Raw genomic sequence first — 15070 nt, 5'->3', positions numbered from 1 at the left:
CTGCCACCACACCTGGCTAATTTTTGTATTTTTAGTAGAGATGGGGTTTCACCATGTTGGCCAGGCTGGTCTCAAACTCCTGACCTCAGGTGATCTGTTCACCTCGACCTCCCAAAGTACTGGGATTACAGGCATGAGCCACCATGCCCTGCCAAGAAGTGGGTCTTAAGGGCAATTAGGAGTGAGTCAGGAAAAGCGGGTGAAGGGCACTGCGGGCACTGGAAAGAACACGTCTGTGCACAGACTGACAGGAGGGTCCACCTGCAAGGAAGGGAAGATTTAGAGATGATGGGAGATGAGGCTTAAAAGGTAAATGAGGTGCAAGATCATGTGAGCAATGAGGAGTGTGTAAGTTGGGTGGCGTGGATGTGACCACATGTGTCTACTCAAAAAATGCCATGGCATCAGAATAGAAGATGCATTACACCAGGGCGTAGCCGAATACTGGCTCTGCAAACAGTTCTAGGTCTCCAGTTACTGCCTTTAAGCTTATTTTCCTACCCACTTTAATCATATATGTACTATGTAAAAATATTACACACATACACAAACAAGTTCTATAGGGATAAAGGTAACTGAAAACAAAAATCCTTTAATGTTCTAATACCATTTTAGTCACAAAACAGTCTTTAAAAAACACCCAGCACCAACCCACACAGACAAAAAAATGGCATCAGTGCATTTCTCTAGAGGCTCAGGTTCCAAGGATACATTGGAGAGTGATGCAGTTTTGAGAGAAGACTTTAAAATACTTTTAACCTTGGCAGGCTAAGAGACAAAACAAAAAAACCCAAACTTGCTCAAAAAAGCAGTCAGAGACCATTAGTCCTTACCTCCCACATGGGTTTAATTCCTTCTTTGAAGAGATGGAAGTCACTGTGGCCTGTCAGGTCCCCGGGACGTACCATGTGGCTATAAAACCTCCAGAACTGCTCCACCTGCAGAGAGAAGACCCCAGAGGAAAAAAGATGTGTCTTGTATTTTTCTTTGAATGCATTCCGAAGTTGAGATTTAGTTAAGAACATAAGCACGGAAGACACTATACTACAGGCTGTCCTTTTCAGAGGACTCATTTTCATGTGTGGCACTGTGAGGGAAGACATATTAGAAGAAAAGTGTATCATCTAGTTTCACGAAAGAAAAAATGTAACATTAGCAATACAAGAATAAAATCTTTGGTGAGAAATGCAAACCTGAGCCAGGAGCTTTAGTTGGTGAAACCATGTTAATACGCACTCTCCCACTCAAGCTGCAGGGCAGTCATCACATGCAGTAAGAGGACCAGGTTTTTGCACAATGGAAACTCTTTAGCCTTGAGGTATATTAAGTGCCACACAGCCTCAGCCTGAATGCATTTTTTAGAACCAAATCACTTACTGATCAAAGACTGTTTAACTGGCAAATATAGCATTTGCTGAATGAAATACCTCTAGACCTGTTTAGTTACTAAGCGTAAGTGATAGAATCAACCACTTGTACCACACATACTACTCTACATCATGGTGCTGTTGCTAAAGTCCAGGCCCATCCAAAATCGTACAGGACTTAGCTTCTCATAGCTAGGGTTTAAGGCCTTCTTCTTAGCTAAAAAAATTATGTTTCTCCTTGCTGCTCCTTCACAATCCCATGAGAAAACTAGATTTATATTTTTCTATCAAGTATATGCTTATTTGTATTCATCACAGTAGTCCCATTTTTCTCATTAGTGTCACCTCCCCCCCTTAAAAAAGAGAAAAAAAAAAAACACAAAAAACAGGGTCTGTGCAGCAGTACGATCATAGCTCATTACAGCTTCTAACTCCTGGTGTCAAGGGATCCTCCTATCTCAGCCTCCCAACTAGCTGGGACTACAGGCTCATTAGTGTCTTGATATGACAGATTATTTCCTTATTCACAGAGGATACCTAGTAAGTACTGGCCAGTGAAGAGGCACACTTTAGGAGGAAAGAAAAAACATGGAACACTCTGATGAGAAATAGCTGGTATTTGCCAACTTGCTGAGCAGGCTCTAAATCAACATACAGCAAGATACCACAACTATGAAGCTGACGACGGGTACTGAGTAGACAAAGATTCAGGTCATACTTCTAGATTTTGGGAGCACCTAAGGAGAAATCAACCTTACACTGGGTGAAATGGCTGCCCCTTTAGTTCCTCTCTGGCACAAGAACATGTATGTGATGCATCTTACATGTTAAAAAGAAGTCAGGAACTAATGCCATCTATAGGGCTTCAAGGCAGTGCTTCATATTCAGCAACTGCTAAGCTTAGCTGCATGTAGGGACTTGGAATAGTAAGTGGTCATATGAATACAATCGGCAATAATCTAAACCTTTATCCACCCTAACATAATTGAAGAGAACCAAGTACACCCACAAGAGGCTCATTGTGAATAAGGAACTGAAAGGGGCTTGGTGAGGAGAAAGTATGCCAACCATCTCCAGTTCCCCAGTCAACAATCACTTTAATAGTTTGGTCTCCTCCAATGTTACAACTACACTGCACAATCTTCTTTTTTGTTTTTGTTTTTGTTTTGTTTTGTTTTTGAGACGGAGTTTCACTCTTTTTGCCCAGGCTGGAGTGCAACGGTGCAGCCTTGCCTCAGCTCACTGCAACCTCCACCTTCTGGGTTCAAGCAATTCTCCTGCCCCAGCCTCCCAAGTAGCTGGGACTACAGGCACATGCTACCACGCCTGGCTAATTTTTGTATTTTTAGTAGATGGGGTTTCACCATGTTGGCCAGGCTGGTCTCGAACTCCTGACCTCAGGTGATCCACCTGCCTTGGCTTCCCAAAGTGCTGGGATTACAGGCGTTAGCCACCATGCCTAGCCCCACTACACAATCTTATATGCAAAGAGGTGAAGTTAAACAGCTCGAGACCATCATCCATTCATTCACTCATTCGTCATTCGAGATGAGGTCTTGCTCTGTTACCCAGGCTGGAGTGCAGCAGTGTGATCATGGCTCACTGCAGCCTCGACCTCCCAGGCTCGAGCAATACTCCTGGATCAGCCTCCTGAGTAGCTGGGACCACAAGTGGGCACCACCATGCCCAGCTATTTTTTTATTTTTATTTTTTGTAGAGATGGAGTCTAACCCTGTTGCCCAGGCTGGTCTTGAAGTCCTAGATTGATCCTCCCTCCTTGGTCTCCCAGAGTGCTGGACTACAGGCATTAGCTACTGTGCCTGGCCTGAGAAATATTACCAAACTTTAAAAGATTTGACAGTTCTAATTGAAACCAAAAAAATAAGTGTTCACAGACTCAGAATATGAGGTGCAGAAAGGACTTCAGAAATCATCTCAACAACTTGTTTTATAGTCGAGAAAAGTTTCAGGACTGAGTTGCTCTAGCCGAGAGTCAAGCATCAGAATAGGTGAGCTCTGATTACCAAGTCCAGTGTTCTTTCCATTTCAAGATGATGCCTTCCTAGTCCCCCTGACTTTAAGAACTTTTGAATGTTGTTAATGATTAGGCTAAGAATCACTGGGAAACACTGCTTTGAATTCGATAAAAGGATTAATAATGTAATTATTTATCTGTGATGAATTTAATATTGTGAGCCATTTCCTAATGACCTGAATTACATAATAGACTTTATTTCTAGTTTTCAGGTCAAGACCTACAAAGTCAAAATGACAGACTTTAAATACTGTCACACATCCAGTGAGCACTGAAGAAGCCTTAATCTGAGATAGTCCTGATGATAAACCACTCCTTAACACATACGCTGAAAGAAAAGAAAAACTCTCCTTGTATAATTTCGGTAAATTCTTATATGCTTTTTTTTTTTCCACAAGAGGGAAATAAAAATGCAAGAAGTATGCATAATTACTCCAATTTTTTTTTTTTTCCAGATAAGATCCCACTATGTTGCCCAGGCTGATTTTGAACTCCTGGCTTCAAGCGATCCTCCCACCTTGGCCTCCCAAAGTACTGGGATTATAGGAATGAGCCACCAGGTCTGGCCAAGTTCTTTAAAATCGATCTTAAACCCACCTCTTCAATGGCAGTATTCCCCAAACTGGAATCAATTCCTTCTTTCCTCCAAACTCCAAGAACACTCTACATGCCCTTCCCATAGTACCACTTATTGTCTACCCTGTATTAGAAATTCCTGGGCACATCTTATTTCCCCAAGAACAGGATCTGTGCCTTCATTCCTTTTAGAAGCCTACTAGAGCCTTGAATTCATTCATATTTGGACCAGTACACAAGCTAGTTATATTATTTCAAAAACCTCTTCTAAGTTAGCCGATTCTAAGATAGCACTGGCGAACTAAACAAGATCTTTGCTTTAGGCTGAAATTTTATCAGCTCAGCATAGTAATGATGTTGATTTCATATTAAGCAGATTATAATTGAGTTGTAAGAGTATTCTAGATACAAGTATTAGATATGAGTTGCAATATTTTCTCCCATTTTGTAGGCTATCTTTTCACTTTCTTGATAGTGTCCTTTGAAGCAGAAAAGTTTTGAATTTTGACGAAATCCTATAGAGATAGGGTCTCACTATGTTGCCCAGGCTTGGTCTCAAACTCCTGAGCTCAAGTGATCCTCCTGCCTTAGTCTCCCAAAGTACTAGGATTACAGGTGTGAGCCACCATGCCCAGCCAAGTATTTAATCTTTTGCTACTTATGCGTTTAGTGTGTTATTTAAGAAGGCTTTGCCTAACCTAAGTTCATTAAGATGTACTAATATTTTTCTTCTAAGAATTTTACAATTTTAGCTCTTACATTTAGGTCTATGATCCATTTTTAGTTACTTTTTGTACATGGTATCAGGAAGGAATGCAAGTTCATTCTTCTGCACCTGGAAATCCAGTTGCCTCAGCACTGTTTGTTGAAAAGACGATTCTTTCCCCAGTTATTGTCTTGGTACCTTACATTACTGGTTTATTGTAAACAAAGGATACAGATGAAGAGATGTGTAGGGCAAGGTATGAGGGAAGGTATGGAGGAAGGTTCAGGGAGCTTCTATGTCTCCTCTAGGCACACCACCCTCCAGGTACCTCCATGTATTCAGCTATCCGGAAACTTCTGTACCTGAGCTTCAATTACACTGCCTGCCCCATTTAATCCAGTGAATTATGACTGACTTGAGAATTAAAAAAATTTTTTAAGATAGGGTCTATCTCTGTTGCCCAGGCTAGAGTGCAGGGGCACACACATAGCTCACTGTAGTCTTAACCTCCTGGGTTCAAGTGATCCTCCTGCCTCAGCCTCCTGAGTAGTTGGGGCCACAGGTGCACACCAATATGGCCAGGATTTTTTTTTTTTTTTTAATGTTCCCCTTTTCTCCAAGTCAGCTAATTTTACATTTTTTTGTAGAGGCAGGGTCTCGCCACATTACCTAGGCTGGTCTCAAACTCCTGGGCTCAAACAATCTTCCTACCTCAGCCTCCCAAAGTGGTGGAATTACACGCATGAGCCACCGTGCCCCACTGTAACTTGAGACTTTAGATCAGATACTTAACCCAAGTTTTACTTTCCTCATTTGTAAAATATGGATAATATCACGACTTCATAAGGCTATCGAAATGATGGAAGGAAATGACACAAAGAAAGTATGTGTTATACGCCCTTCCTCCTTAGCAGTTTGTTGTAGTATTTCCTACTGGAGTATTCTTTTCCAGTTTCTGCATTTTAAACGGACTAATACTTTACCAATCTCAAGAAAATGACAAACCCCACATTTGACTCTGCCCAGAGATTGAACGTATAGCACACACTGGGTACATAATAACCTTTGTTCAGCTAGAGTGGTGTTAGTTGCAGATGGATTCTTGGGGTACACAAACCAAGTCACCTGGGAGAGAGATGAGACGGTCTGGGCTCTCTGACTGACAGTACCCATAAAAGCAATTATTAGAGATTTCATTTTGTTTCTGAACACAGGAAAACGATATTTTATGTATAATCATTAACACAGCCAAAACCCTAATGGGAGCTTCTTAAATACAAAACTTTCAAAATTTTTCAGTTTACTGTTAAACTTCATGAGGATAGACAACATGTATTATAAACCTTTGTATTTATGACACTTTGAACTTAGTAAGGACTCCATAAATATCTACTTAAACAAACAAAACAAAACAACCAAAAAAACAGGGCCAGGTACAGCGGGTCACTCCTGTAATCCAGCACTTTGGGAGGCCAAGGCGGGTAGATCACCTAAGGTCAGGAGTTTGAGACCAGCCTGGCCAACATGGTGGAATCCCGTCTCTACTAAAAATACAAAAATTAGCTGGGTGTAGTGGCACATGCCTGTAATCTCAGCTACTCAGGAGGCTGAGGCAGGCAAATTGCTTGAACCCAGGAAGTGGAGGTTGCAATGAGCCGGGATTACACCACTGCACTCCAGCCTGGGCAACAGAGCAAGAGACTCTGTCTCAATTAAAAAAAAAAAAAAAAAACCCAAACCTGTTCTTTTGTATTATGCCCTTCTGATCAACTCTACAATTCTCCTATATGTTGATACCTACATGCTAACCATGGATATCTAGTGAGAAACCTAAAAATGAACAAATCTGACTCCGGAGACTCAGGTCAGTCAATTAAGAAAACCAGAACCTTAAATAGGTTACTAGGAAGGTAAATAAATATCATATCAATACAGGCATGAATGAACTATCAAGGCACACTCCATTAAATCACCAAGAACTCACAGAGGCAAAGGTGCCAATCTGTTTGATATTCTGTTCATAGCTCTGTGAGCTGGTGGGACGGCCGGGGGTTCTCCTGGAGTACCAAAAAGTGTAGTTGTACTGCAGGGGATGCTCTGCTGGTCCAGGAACAACAGCCTGGGAAATAAAGAATGTGTGTTAGTCCTGGGCATTTGTTATATGGTCTGAGACTGAGAGAACATTTTACAGTGTCAATCTTTACCACCTCCACAATTAAAAAAGGATATACAACCTCAACTACCTGCAAGATACTGCTTACACAGTACATTTCCTCAGTAGTTAACCGATTCCAAATTCCTGTAACACTTTACCTGTATTCTTATGGCCTTTGTAACTTTCTGCCTCATATAATAATAGGTATTCATGTTTGTATCTTATCTCAGCCTATGCCCAGTCCAAGCACTGCTTTCTCTATGAGATTCATCACTGTCAAGTTACTTAACCTGTTTGTGCCTCATCTTCTTACCTGCAAAATGAGGAAAATAATAACAACTATCTCACAATACTGCCGAGAGGATCAAATGAATTAGTGGATATACAATGCTAAGCAACTGGCAGAGAGTATGTGCACAACAGATGTCAGTATTGTTATTATTGGTACTATTAAATGTAAGCCCCTTCCACAGTCTCATTCCCCTTTGTGTCCTCTTAGCATCTAGCATAAAGTGGCTTGCCCTTGGAGGGCTACTCAATATTGCAGAATAAATGAATTAGTGATTGCTTTGATATTTCTTCTTTTGTTCGTTTTTTTTTTTTTTTTGAAACGGAGTCTGTTGCCAGGCTGGAGTGCAGTGGTGTGATCTTGGCTCACTGTAGCCTCCACCTCCCGGGTTCAAGTGATTCTCCTGCCTCAGCCTCCCCAGTAGCTGGGACTACAGGCATACGCCACAGCACCCAGCTAATTTTTGTATTTTTAGTAGAGATGGGATTTCACCATGTTGGCCAGGATGGTCTCGCTCTCTTGACCTAGGGATCCGCCCACCTTGGCCTTCCAAAGTGCTGGAATTACAGGCATGAGCCACTGCACCCAGCCTGCTTTGATATTTCAAGGAAAAAATTGCTCTCTCTCTCTCTCTCTCATTCCCTAAGTTCTCCCTTTTCCAAGTCACTTTCACCTTAGACTATTGTTGACTAAACTGTCTAAAATTTAAAAGGGTGTGTAGCATTTGAAACACTCAGCAGTGGCCTATGAAGCAGCTAATAGCCTTGTTAAGCTCCAGGGCTAATCTCCTCCATCTCAGGCTAGGAGAATGCTGAAAGCAAGGCAGTATCTCAAGATTTTGCGGCAAGAGAAAAGTTCTAGGTCCCAAAATGAACGTCAATGATTGCACAATGTTTTTCTGAGAACAAAGTCAGATATTTCAACACAGGATGCCATCAAGTTAATCTGGTATCTTCCAGATAAACAGATTCCACAAGACAATAAAGTCTCAAGTTCAAAGGCAACTACAACTGTGCAGCGCAAAACTCACCTTTCTCTTGCTACTGCTCTGATTCTTGTCTCGTTCCGTTTTTTCCTTCTCACCATCTTTCTGTGTGCTGTTTTCTTCATTCTGATCATGGTCCCCACTGTCATCATCTTTCAAACTGAATGGAAAGGCAACATAATACAATTCTGTGATGAAGTCAATTCCTGCTTACCTAACAAAGCCACCAGGTCATATGAACTATATGTAACCAACCCAAAGTCACTCAAATTCAGGCCCTGAGATGTGAGAAGGGGAAAATAATACAGACAGGCAAATTAGGAGGATTAAACAAAAACGAAATGCCCATCAGCTAACTTGTGAACTCCAGAAAGCACTGTCTTTCAGTTTTCTAAAAAGGCACACAAAGAACCAGTTAAAGGGACTGTTTAAGGTATACAGTTTAAGGGATTGTTTTCCCTGCCAAAAATGAAGTAAAAAATGAGAAGAGTCTCTAATGCTTTGGCATTTCCAACGAAGGTTAAAAATGTACTATCTGCTTTGCCACTTCTCCTTACCACCTCTTCTACACCTCCCCACTGTCACTACTTTAGTTTAGGCCCTCTTCTCCTGACATCTCAATGATATAATAAATTCTTCAGTGGTCTTCCTGACACAAATCTCTCACTCTCTATCCACCCTTTCACCAGCATTATCTTTTTAAGTGCAAATCTGACATTTAACTTCCATGTTTAAACTTTCAACGGTCCCTCGCTTTTTGATGCCTACCCTCTAAGATAAAGTACAGTAAAACTTAAGATCCTCTAGAATCTGACTCCTGCCAGCCAGGATCCTCCACCTCTAGCAATCTATATTCCTGTATCGGTGCTATTTGCAAACTCCATCCCTTCAGTCTGCCACACCATTCCTCCCATGTCTGTTTTTCCTACTAGAGAGAGAGTTCCCTTAGAGCAGTGTCTTATTTCATCTTGGTATCTCCTGGACCCACGGCAAGATGTTGCCTTAACATGCAGCACTAGAAGATGCTGCATAAATGGTAAACCAAAAGGAAAAATAAATGACTGAAAGAATAAATGTGCTCTTGCTTCATAAACACAGAGTCAAACGTACTTTAGGGATTACTCTCCCTTTCATGAGCAGCGAAACTACCCCAAGGTTTTCAGGTACACCTAAAAATCACTGGATCCAGACAAAAAGATAAATGGAAGGTGAGTTTGCAAAGACAATAAGAAAACCATTTATTCTAGGGTTGGACCATTAACTCATCACAGATCTCTCCAATCATCTTTCTCGCCCCAATAACTATATATGTGGTCAAATGAAATTAGGCAGTTCTGAAGAATGGAACAAGAAATGCTCCAATTATAATTCAGATACTATCCTATGCAGATACATAAACATGTTGCAGGGTACTTTGTGGTCTGTTTTTTTTTTTGTTTTTTTTTTTTTGCCCATGAATCCCCAGTGCCTGATACATTAAAAGCACTCAGTAAATATTAGAATGAATGCACTAGTCACATGTTGGGGTCCCTGCTCTGCCCATTTTATAGCCCTAGCTGTAGGATATACTCAGGAGGTTATGCCCTGTGCCATGAACCTTCCCATCCCTACCCTGGTCAAGACACAACTAGGAAGGGCACCTGACCAAAGGGCAGTCCAGCCTGGGCAATAACCTATGCCCCAGGGCCTTGCTCAAATATATAAGCAGATTCCTCCCCTCAGCATTCACCTAGGAGGTGAAAGACCATAGACTCAGGAGTTGGGGCAGCCATATGAGCCCCATGCAAGAAAAGCCCTGAAAGAATTAAGACAAAGAGCAAAAGCAGAGAAAGCCAGTAGGAGATAAGAGAACAGAGCAGATGAGCAGAGAAAATGCAGGGGACTTTCATTTTGTTGCTGGTGCTACCATCTCTCTGGCTTTTATTCAGCCTCCCTGGACTTCCAGGAGACCATCATCTGTGCTTACGATATTCCCTTCCCCTTAATTAAACATTTGGTTTCCTTTTCAAAAGGAGCCTGTCTAGCACACAAGATCTATGGATTAAAAATTACCAACATCTACCAAGCATCTATGGTGTGTATGAGCTACCAGAGTGCTTGTCCCCAAGGACCTAGCTGAGGAGAAAAGGTACACAGATATATCCACGCCTCAGCATGATGCAAAGGCCCCTGCTCTGCTCACATGTCCTAATATCATCTCCTTCCTGGTCCCAACAAACTCTTTTCACTCCAGTTGTATCATCCTAATTTTGATGCCCCAATTTTATCCTTCTGCTGTGCTCATCATGTGGTCTCTCCTCAAGAAGTCCTTCTTTGCCTAGTTAACTTGTCCTACAGGACTCAGATCGAGGGCCACTTTCTCTTGGAAACATTTCCTAACCTCTCCCAACCTAGGCTAAGTTGGGCTCTCCTCTTCTGAACTTCCCCATATAAATGTCTGCACTTGTTCCAGCAATACTCTCATGGCCAGTTCTGTCTCCTGATCAAGAACATCTCAAGGGTTCTTCTGCTTAGGCTCAGGACAGCTCTCAACTCTCTTCTTTAGGGTACACCCCTGGGATGCAAACCCTATTCCTCTCTTCTTAGCTTCCAACTCCCACTATAGCCTCTGGGGTCCCTTGCAGTTAGATCTTGGTTGAAGAGGGGTATAAGCATCCCAGCATCTTGTTTTTGCTAGTCCCAAGAAAAGCATATACCTTCCTTTCTTTTTAGTGGTTTTGCTGCTGATCACTACCAGGAAACAGAGAAAAAACTAACAAAAATAATTGTCAGAGAAGAAACAATGTTTCTGTGATCCCTGGACCACTTCGGATTCCTTTCTAAGATAGTAAATGGGAACCCTAATGGATCTACATCTAGTGCTTTTATTACCTGAGGGTGGAACTAACCAACCACTCTGCCCTCTAAGCCTACATTTAAGGCAAATCTTATAAAGCTCCTCTTCCCAGCTTCAAGCTGGATTTGAGTCAAGATACCACTCAGCCTGAAAAATCAGTGCTCTGTGAACTCAGGCAGTCAGGTAGCAACTCTGAGGCTGTCCAGACTGAGAGGAACTTTAGTTAGCTTGCTAAGCTTCTGCCCAGGTATTTCCTCACCCTCTGAACTAGACCAATTCCTTGTGGGCAGGGCCTTGGTTCAATTCATCTTAAACCCCACCATCAGACAGTGGCATAAAACAAATTTCCGTAACAAATGGGTCTATAGAATCAAAGCAATGAGTGCCAAATAAGTGGTTTAGACAATAGTTAGGAATGGGCCCAAATTTAACGATATAGAATAAAAAGCAAATGATGTAAAATACGGACAAAATCAAGTACAGTTGTCTAGATCTGAAAACCATGTTTAACTATGTCAGGACTGCAGTTTTTGTGAAAGCATCTTAGGGTTTTACATATCAATAGGATCAATGGCAATGCGATCTAAGGACTTGATAGGTCTACCCCCTCTCCACAAAAGCAATTATAATCAAAAGTTTCATTCAGAGAAGTTGAGTCCATATAGTAATGGAGATTAGAGCTAATCTTTAATATGAGCCCATTAGATTATATACTACTGTACTCAGCTCCAGCCACTGGACTTCTGGAAGAATTCTGGCAAACTGGAACATGTCCCTAAGAGCAATGTGGTAAAGAGTGCAGATCAGTAAAGAGAACAATGTGGTAAAGACTCCAAATATGCAGCAATGGCCTAAACACTGCAGAATTTCTGAATGAAAAACAACATAAAAAAATAAAACTAGGGGCAGGAGTGCTGTTTTCAATTGCTAATTTCAAATGAAAGAAAGCTTGTTTTTCTTTCTTTTTCCTGCAATTCTAGAGGGTAGATGTTAAAAGATTCTGGCTTAATATAATAGTTAGTAATTCAAAGTGATTAAAATGATCCAGGTTCCTCAATCATAGAAGAGCTAAGATAAAAAAGCGGACAAGTTGAATTTTTCTCACAAGGTGCTTGAACCAAGGTTACACAACAAACCTGGGATAGCCCTTCCTGTTGTCTTGGGCATTACTTAATCTCAGAGTCTCATTTTCCTTATCTGTAAAAGGAGACAACAAGATCCCCTTCACAGAATTGTTAGAGTAGAAATAACATATGAGGCTGGGGGTGGTGGCTCCCTCCTGTAATCTCAGCACTTTGGGAGGCCAAGGTGGGTGGATCTCGAGTCCAGGAATTGGACATCAGCCTGGGCAACATGGTGAAACCCTGTCTCTACAAAAAATACAAAAAAATTAGCCAGGCAGGGTGGCACATGCTTGTAGTCCCAGCTACTCTGGAGGCTGAGATGGTAGGATTGCTGGTGCCCGGGAGGTTGAGTGGGCAGTGAGCTGTGATCACACCACTGCACTCCAGCCAGGGTGACACAGTGAGACCCTGGCTCAAAAAACATATATATATGAAAAGTACCTAGCAAGATCCCTGTGGAAGTCCATTATTACCATTCTTACTGCAGATCCCCAAATGATTTGGGTAGGCTTGAGCTAGATGACCCATAAGATGTCTTCTTAGGATGAAAGTTGATTTCTGCAAATCAGTGGAGGAAGGGGAATAAAGGTTCCAGAAAGCTCCACTGAGGCAGGATGTGGATCTGGAGCTAGGTGTTGCAGGGTTTACGATAGAGAGGAAATGGGGCGGCAGTGTGGGAGAGGTTCGTAGAGGGATAGGCTCAGTTAAACAGAAGGATAGAGAAGAGGTCGGGCAAAGACTTTTTCAAGTAGCAGAGACCTCTCAGCAACCAGCAAACATGCCTGAAGACCTACCTGCCTGGAGTGTTGGAAATCCAGTACTCCTTGAATTTGCACAGTACTCTGCATTGGAAAAACCCTAATTTCCCATCAAAAGCACAAGGTCACAACCTAAACTAATAGTAATTCCAGTTTACGTTTATATCTCAGTAGTTAGCAATGTTCACAAGTATCTTTAAGCATTGCTGAGTATGATTTGACCCTTATCACACCCCGCTGTGGCAGCAGGGTACTAACCACTAACGTGGTTTGAGCAACAATGGCTCAGAGACTGGGTAACTTTTCTACAGTCAAACAGCTGGTAAGTGCTGAATCTGGGACTAGAAATCCAGGCTTTCTGATGAAGAGACAGATTTACTAGACTACTAGAACAGAGGTAGGAACATATTCTACCTCAAGATACAATCCTTGGAGGGGGATAAGTAAAAGTACTTCTGCATTTTCCCTCTGTACCTCCAAACCGAAACTAGAAACCGGAGCGGGCAAGAGAGGGCGACAAGAATACCCGTCTTGGCGAGTGTGTTGGAAGACGGGAACGGGAGTGGGAGGAGAAAGAAAGTAGGAAGAGTCTCAGGAAGATGCTAATTCCTAAGGCAGCCTTCCACCCCGTCGAGGGCAGCCGCCACATTACCTCATTGCATCCTCCAAACTCTACGACAAAGGGTGTTACCGTCCCCACTCTGTAGATGAGAAAACTGAGGCTCAGAGGGGAGAGGGAGTGTGTGGGGAAAGCTGGATTCAGAGACAGCGCGGCCAGGCTGCGGAAACACCCAAACCGCCGAGGTCCCCACCCCTCCACGTCGTCGGCAATCCGCATCCACCGGGGCGGGGCGTCCGAAAATCTCCCCCTACCGGGCGGCACAGCCACCCCTCCCCCGGGCTCAGCTCTTCGCCCTCGGTTCGGACGGCCCTGGGGTCTCCGGGACCCCGGGATCCATCGCTCCCCAGCCCCCTCCTCCCCGCCAGCCCAGGCCAGGTCCGGCCGCAGCCTATTCCCGGTAGGGAAGCCGGGGCCGCAGGGTTTGCGCCGCCCCAGCCCCAGTGGGGGCGGGCGCGGGGGAACTGTTGGGGGAAGGGGCCCCGGGGGCGGCCACGAGCCACTCACGCGTCGAACTTGTTGTTCATCCTCTCGCCGCGGCTGTCGCCACTGCCTCAGGGAGTGACTTCCGCTCCACCGGGTCCCTCAGCCTTAGGCCCGGGTACTTCCGGTTTTGCGCGGGGCACAGCGGAACGTCCACGCGCAGGCCCGGTTTGGGGCGGCTATCTCGGGACGCCAGCCCAGGGCGGCTGCGCAGAGGGTTGGCCTCAGCGGCGGAGCTGGCTTCAGGCCTCAGCTTTGTCGCCGTCCGGGTCCTGTGACCCGCCTGCTCTCCTAAGGGAGAGCGAAAAAAGGCAGCACTGCGTCGTTGACAGCGCGGGCTCTGGACTCGCTGCCTGGTAAAAACCTTCCTCCTCCTCCTCCAGTGCGGGACGCACTCTCCGGTATCTCTCTTAACCTTCCGGAGGCTTTCCTTTGGCGGCAGCGCCACTATACTATGGCATACCTCGTTTTATTGCGCTTCGCAGATAGGACTTTCTAAAAACAAATTGAGGGTTTGTGGCAGCCCTGAGTCCAGCAATTGTATTAGCGCCATTTTTCCAACAGCATGTGTTCACTTCGTGTCTGTGTTACATTTTGGTAATTCTCAAAATATTTCAAACTTTTCATGATTTCTGTGTCTGTTATGGTGATCTATGATCAGTGATCTTTGATGTTGCTGTTGTCATTGTTTCGGGGTGCCACATACAGCGTCTTTTATAAGACCGTGAACTTAATGTTGTGTGTGTTCTGACTGCTCCACCCACAGATTGTTCCCCATCTTTCTCCCTCTTCTTGGGCCTCTCTATTCCTTGAGACACAACAATATTGAGATTAGGCGAATTAATAACTCTGCAATGGCCTCTAAGTGCTCAAGAGAAAGAAAGAGTCGCACGTCTCTCACTTTAAATCAAAAACTAGAAATGATTAAACTCAGTGAGGAAGGTATGTCAAAAGCCGAGATAGGCCGAAGGCTAGGCCTCCTGCGGCAAACAGTTAGCCAAGTTGTAAATGCAAAGGAAAAGTTCTTGAAGGAAGTTAAAAGTGCTACTCCAATGAACACACGAATGATAAGAAAGCGAAACAGCCTTATTGCTGATATGGAGAAAGTTTTAGTGGTCTGGATAGAAGATCAGACCA

General features: G+C 43.5%; 1 protein-coding gene across 7 annotated transcripts in view; it reads right to left on the bottom strand.

Annotated features, from left to right (window-relative positions):
• EIF4E2 (eukaryotic translation initiation factor 4E family member 2) overlaps nt 1-14617 on the bottom strand; it is a 30646-nt gene extending 16029 nt beyond the window's left edge. For 5 of the 7 annotated variants that reach the window (XM_011952011.1, XM_011952012.1, XM_011952010.1 and 2 more), the window contains exons 1-4: nt 13958-14617; nt 8159-8273; nt 6669-6803; nt 834-938 (exon numbers count right to left, since the gene is read on the bottom strand). In XM_011952011.1, the coding sequence (XP_011807401.1) occupies nt 834-938; nt 6669-6803; nt 8159-8273; nt 13958-13977 (375 nt within the window). In that variant the 5' untranslated portion in view covers nt 13978-14617. The remainder of the gene's footprint in view (nt 1-833; nt 939-6668; nt 6804-8158; nt 8274-13957) is intronic. The other 2 variants (XM_011952014.1, XM_011952016.1) reach the window with 1 other exon arrangement.
• Nucleotides 14618-15070: the final 453 nt, after the last annotated feature.

This window comes from Colobus angolensis, unplaced genomic scaffold, assembly GCF_000951035.1.
Source record: "Colobus angolensis palliatus isolate OR3802 unplaced genomic scaffold, Cang.pa_1.0 Scaffold33, whole genome shotgun sequence".
Lineage (NCBI taxonomy): Eukaryota > Metazoa > Chordata > Mammalia > Primates > Cercopithecidae > Colobus > Colobus angolensis.
This window is presented reverse-complemented; position numbering and strand designations above follow the sequence as displayed.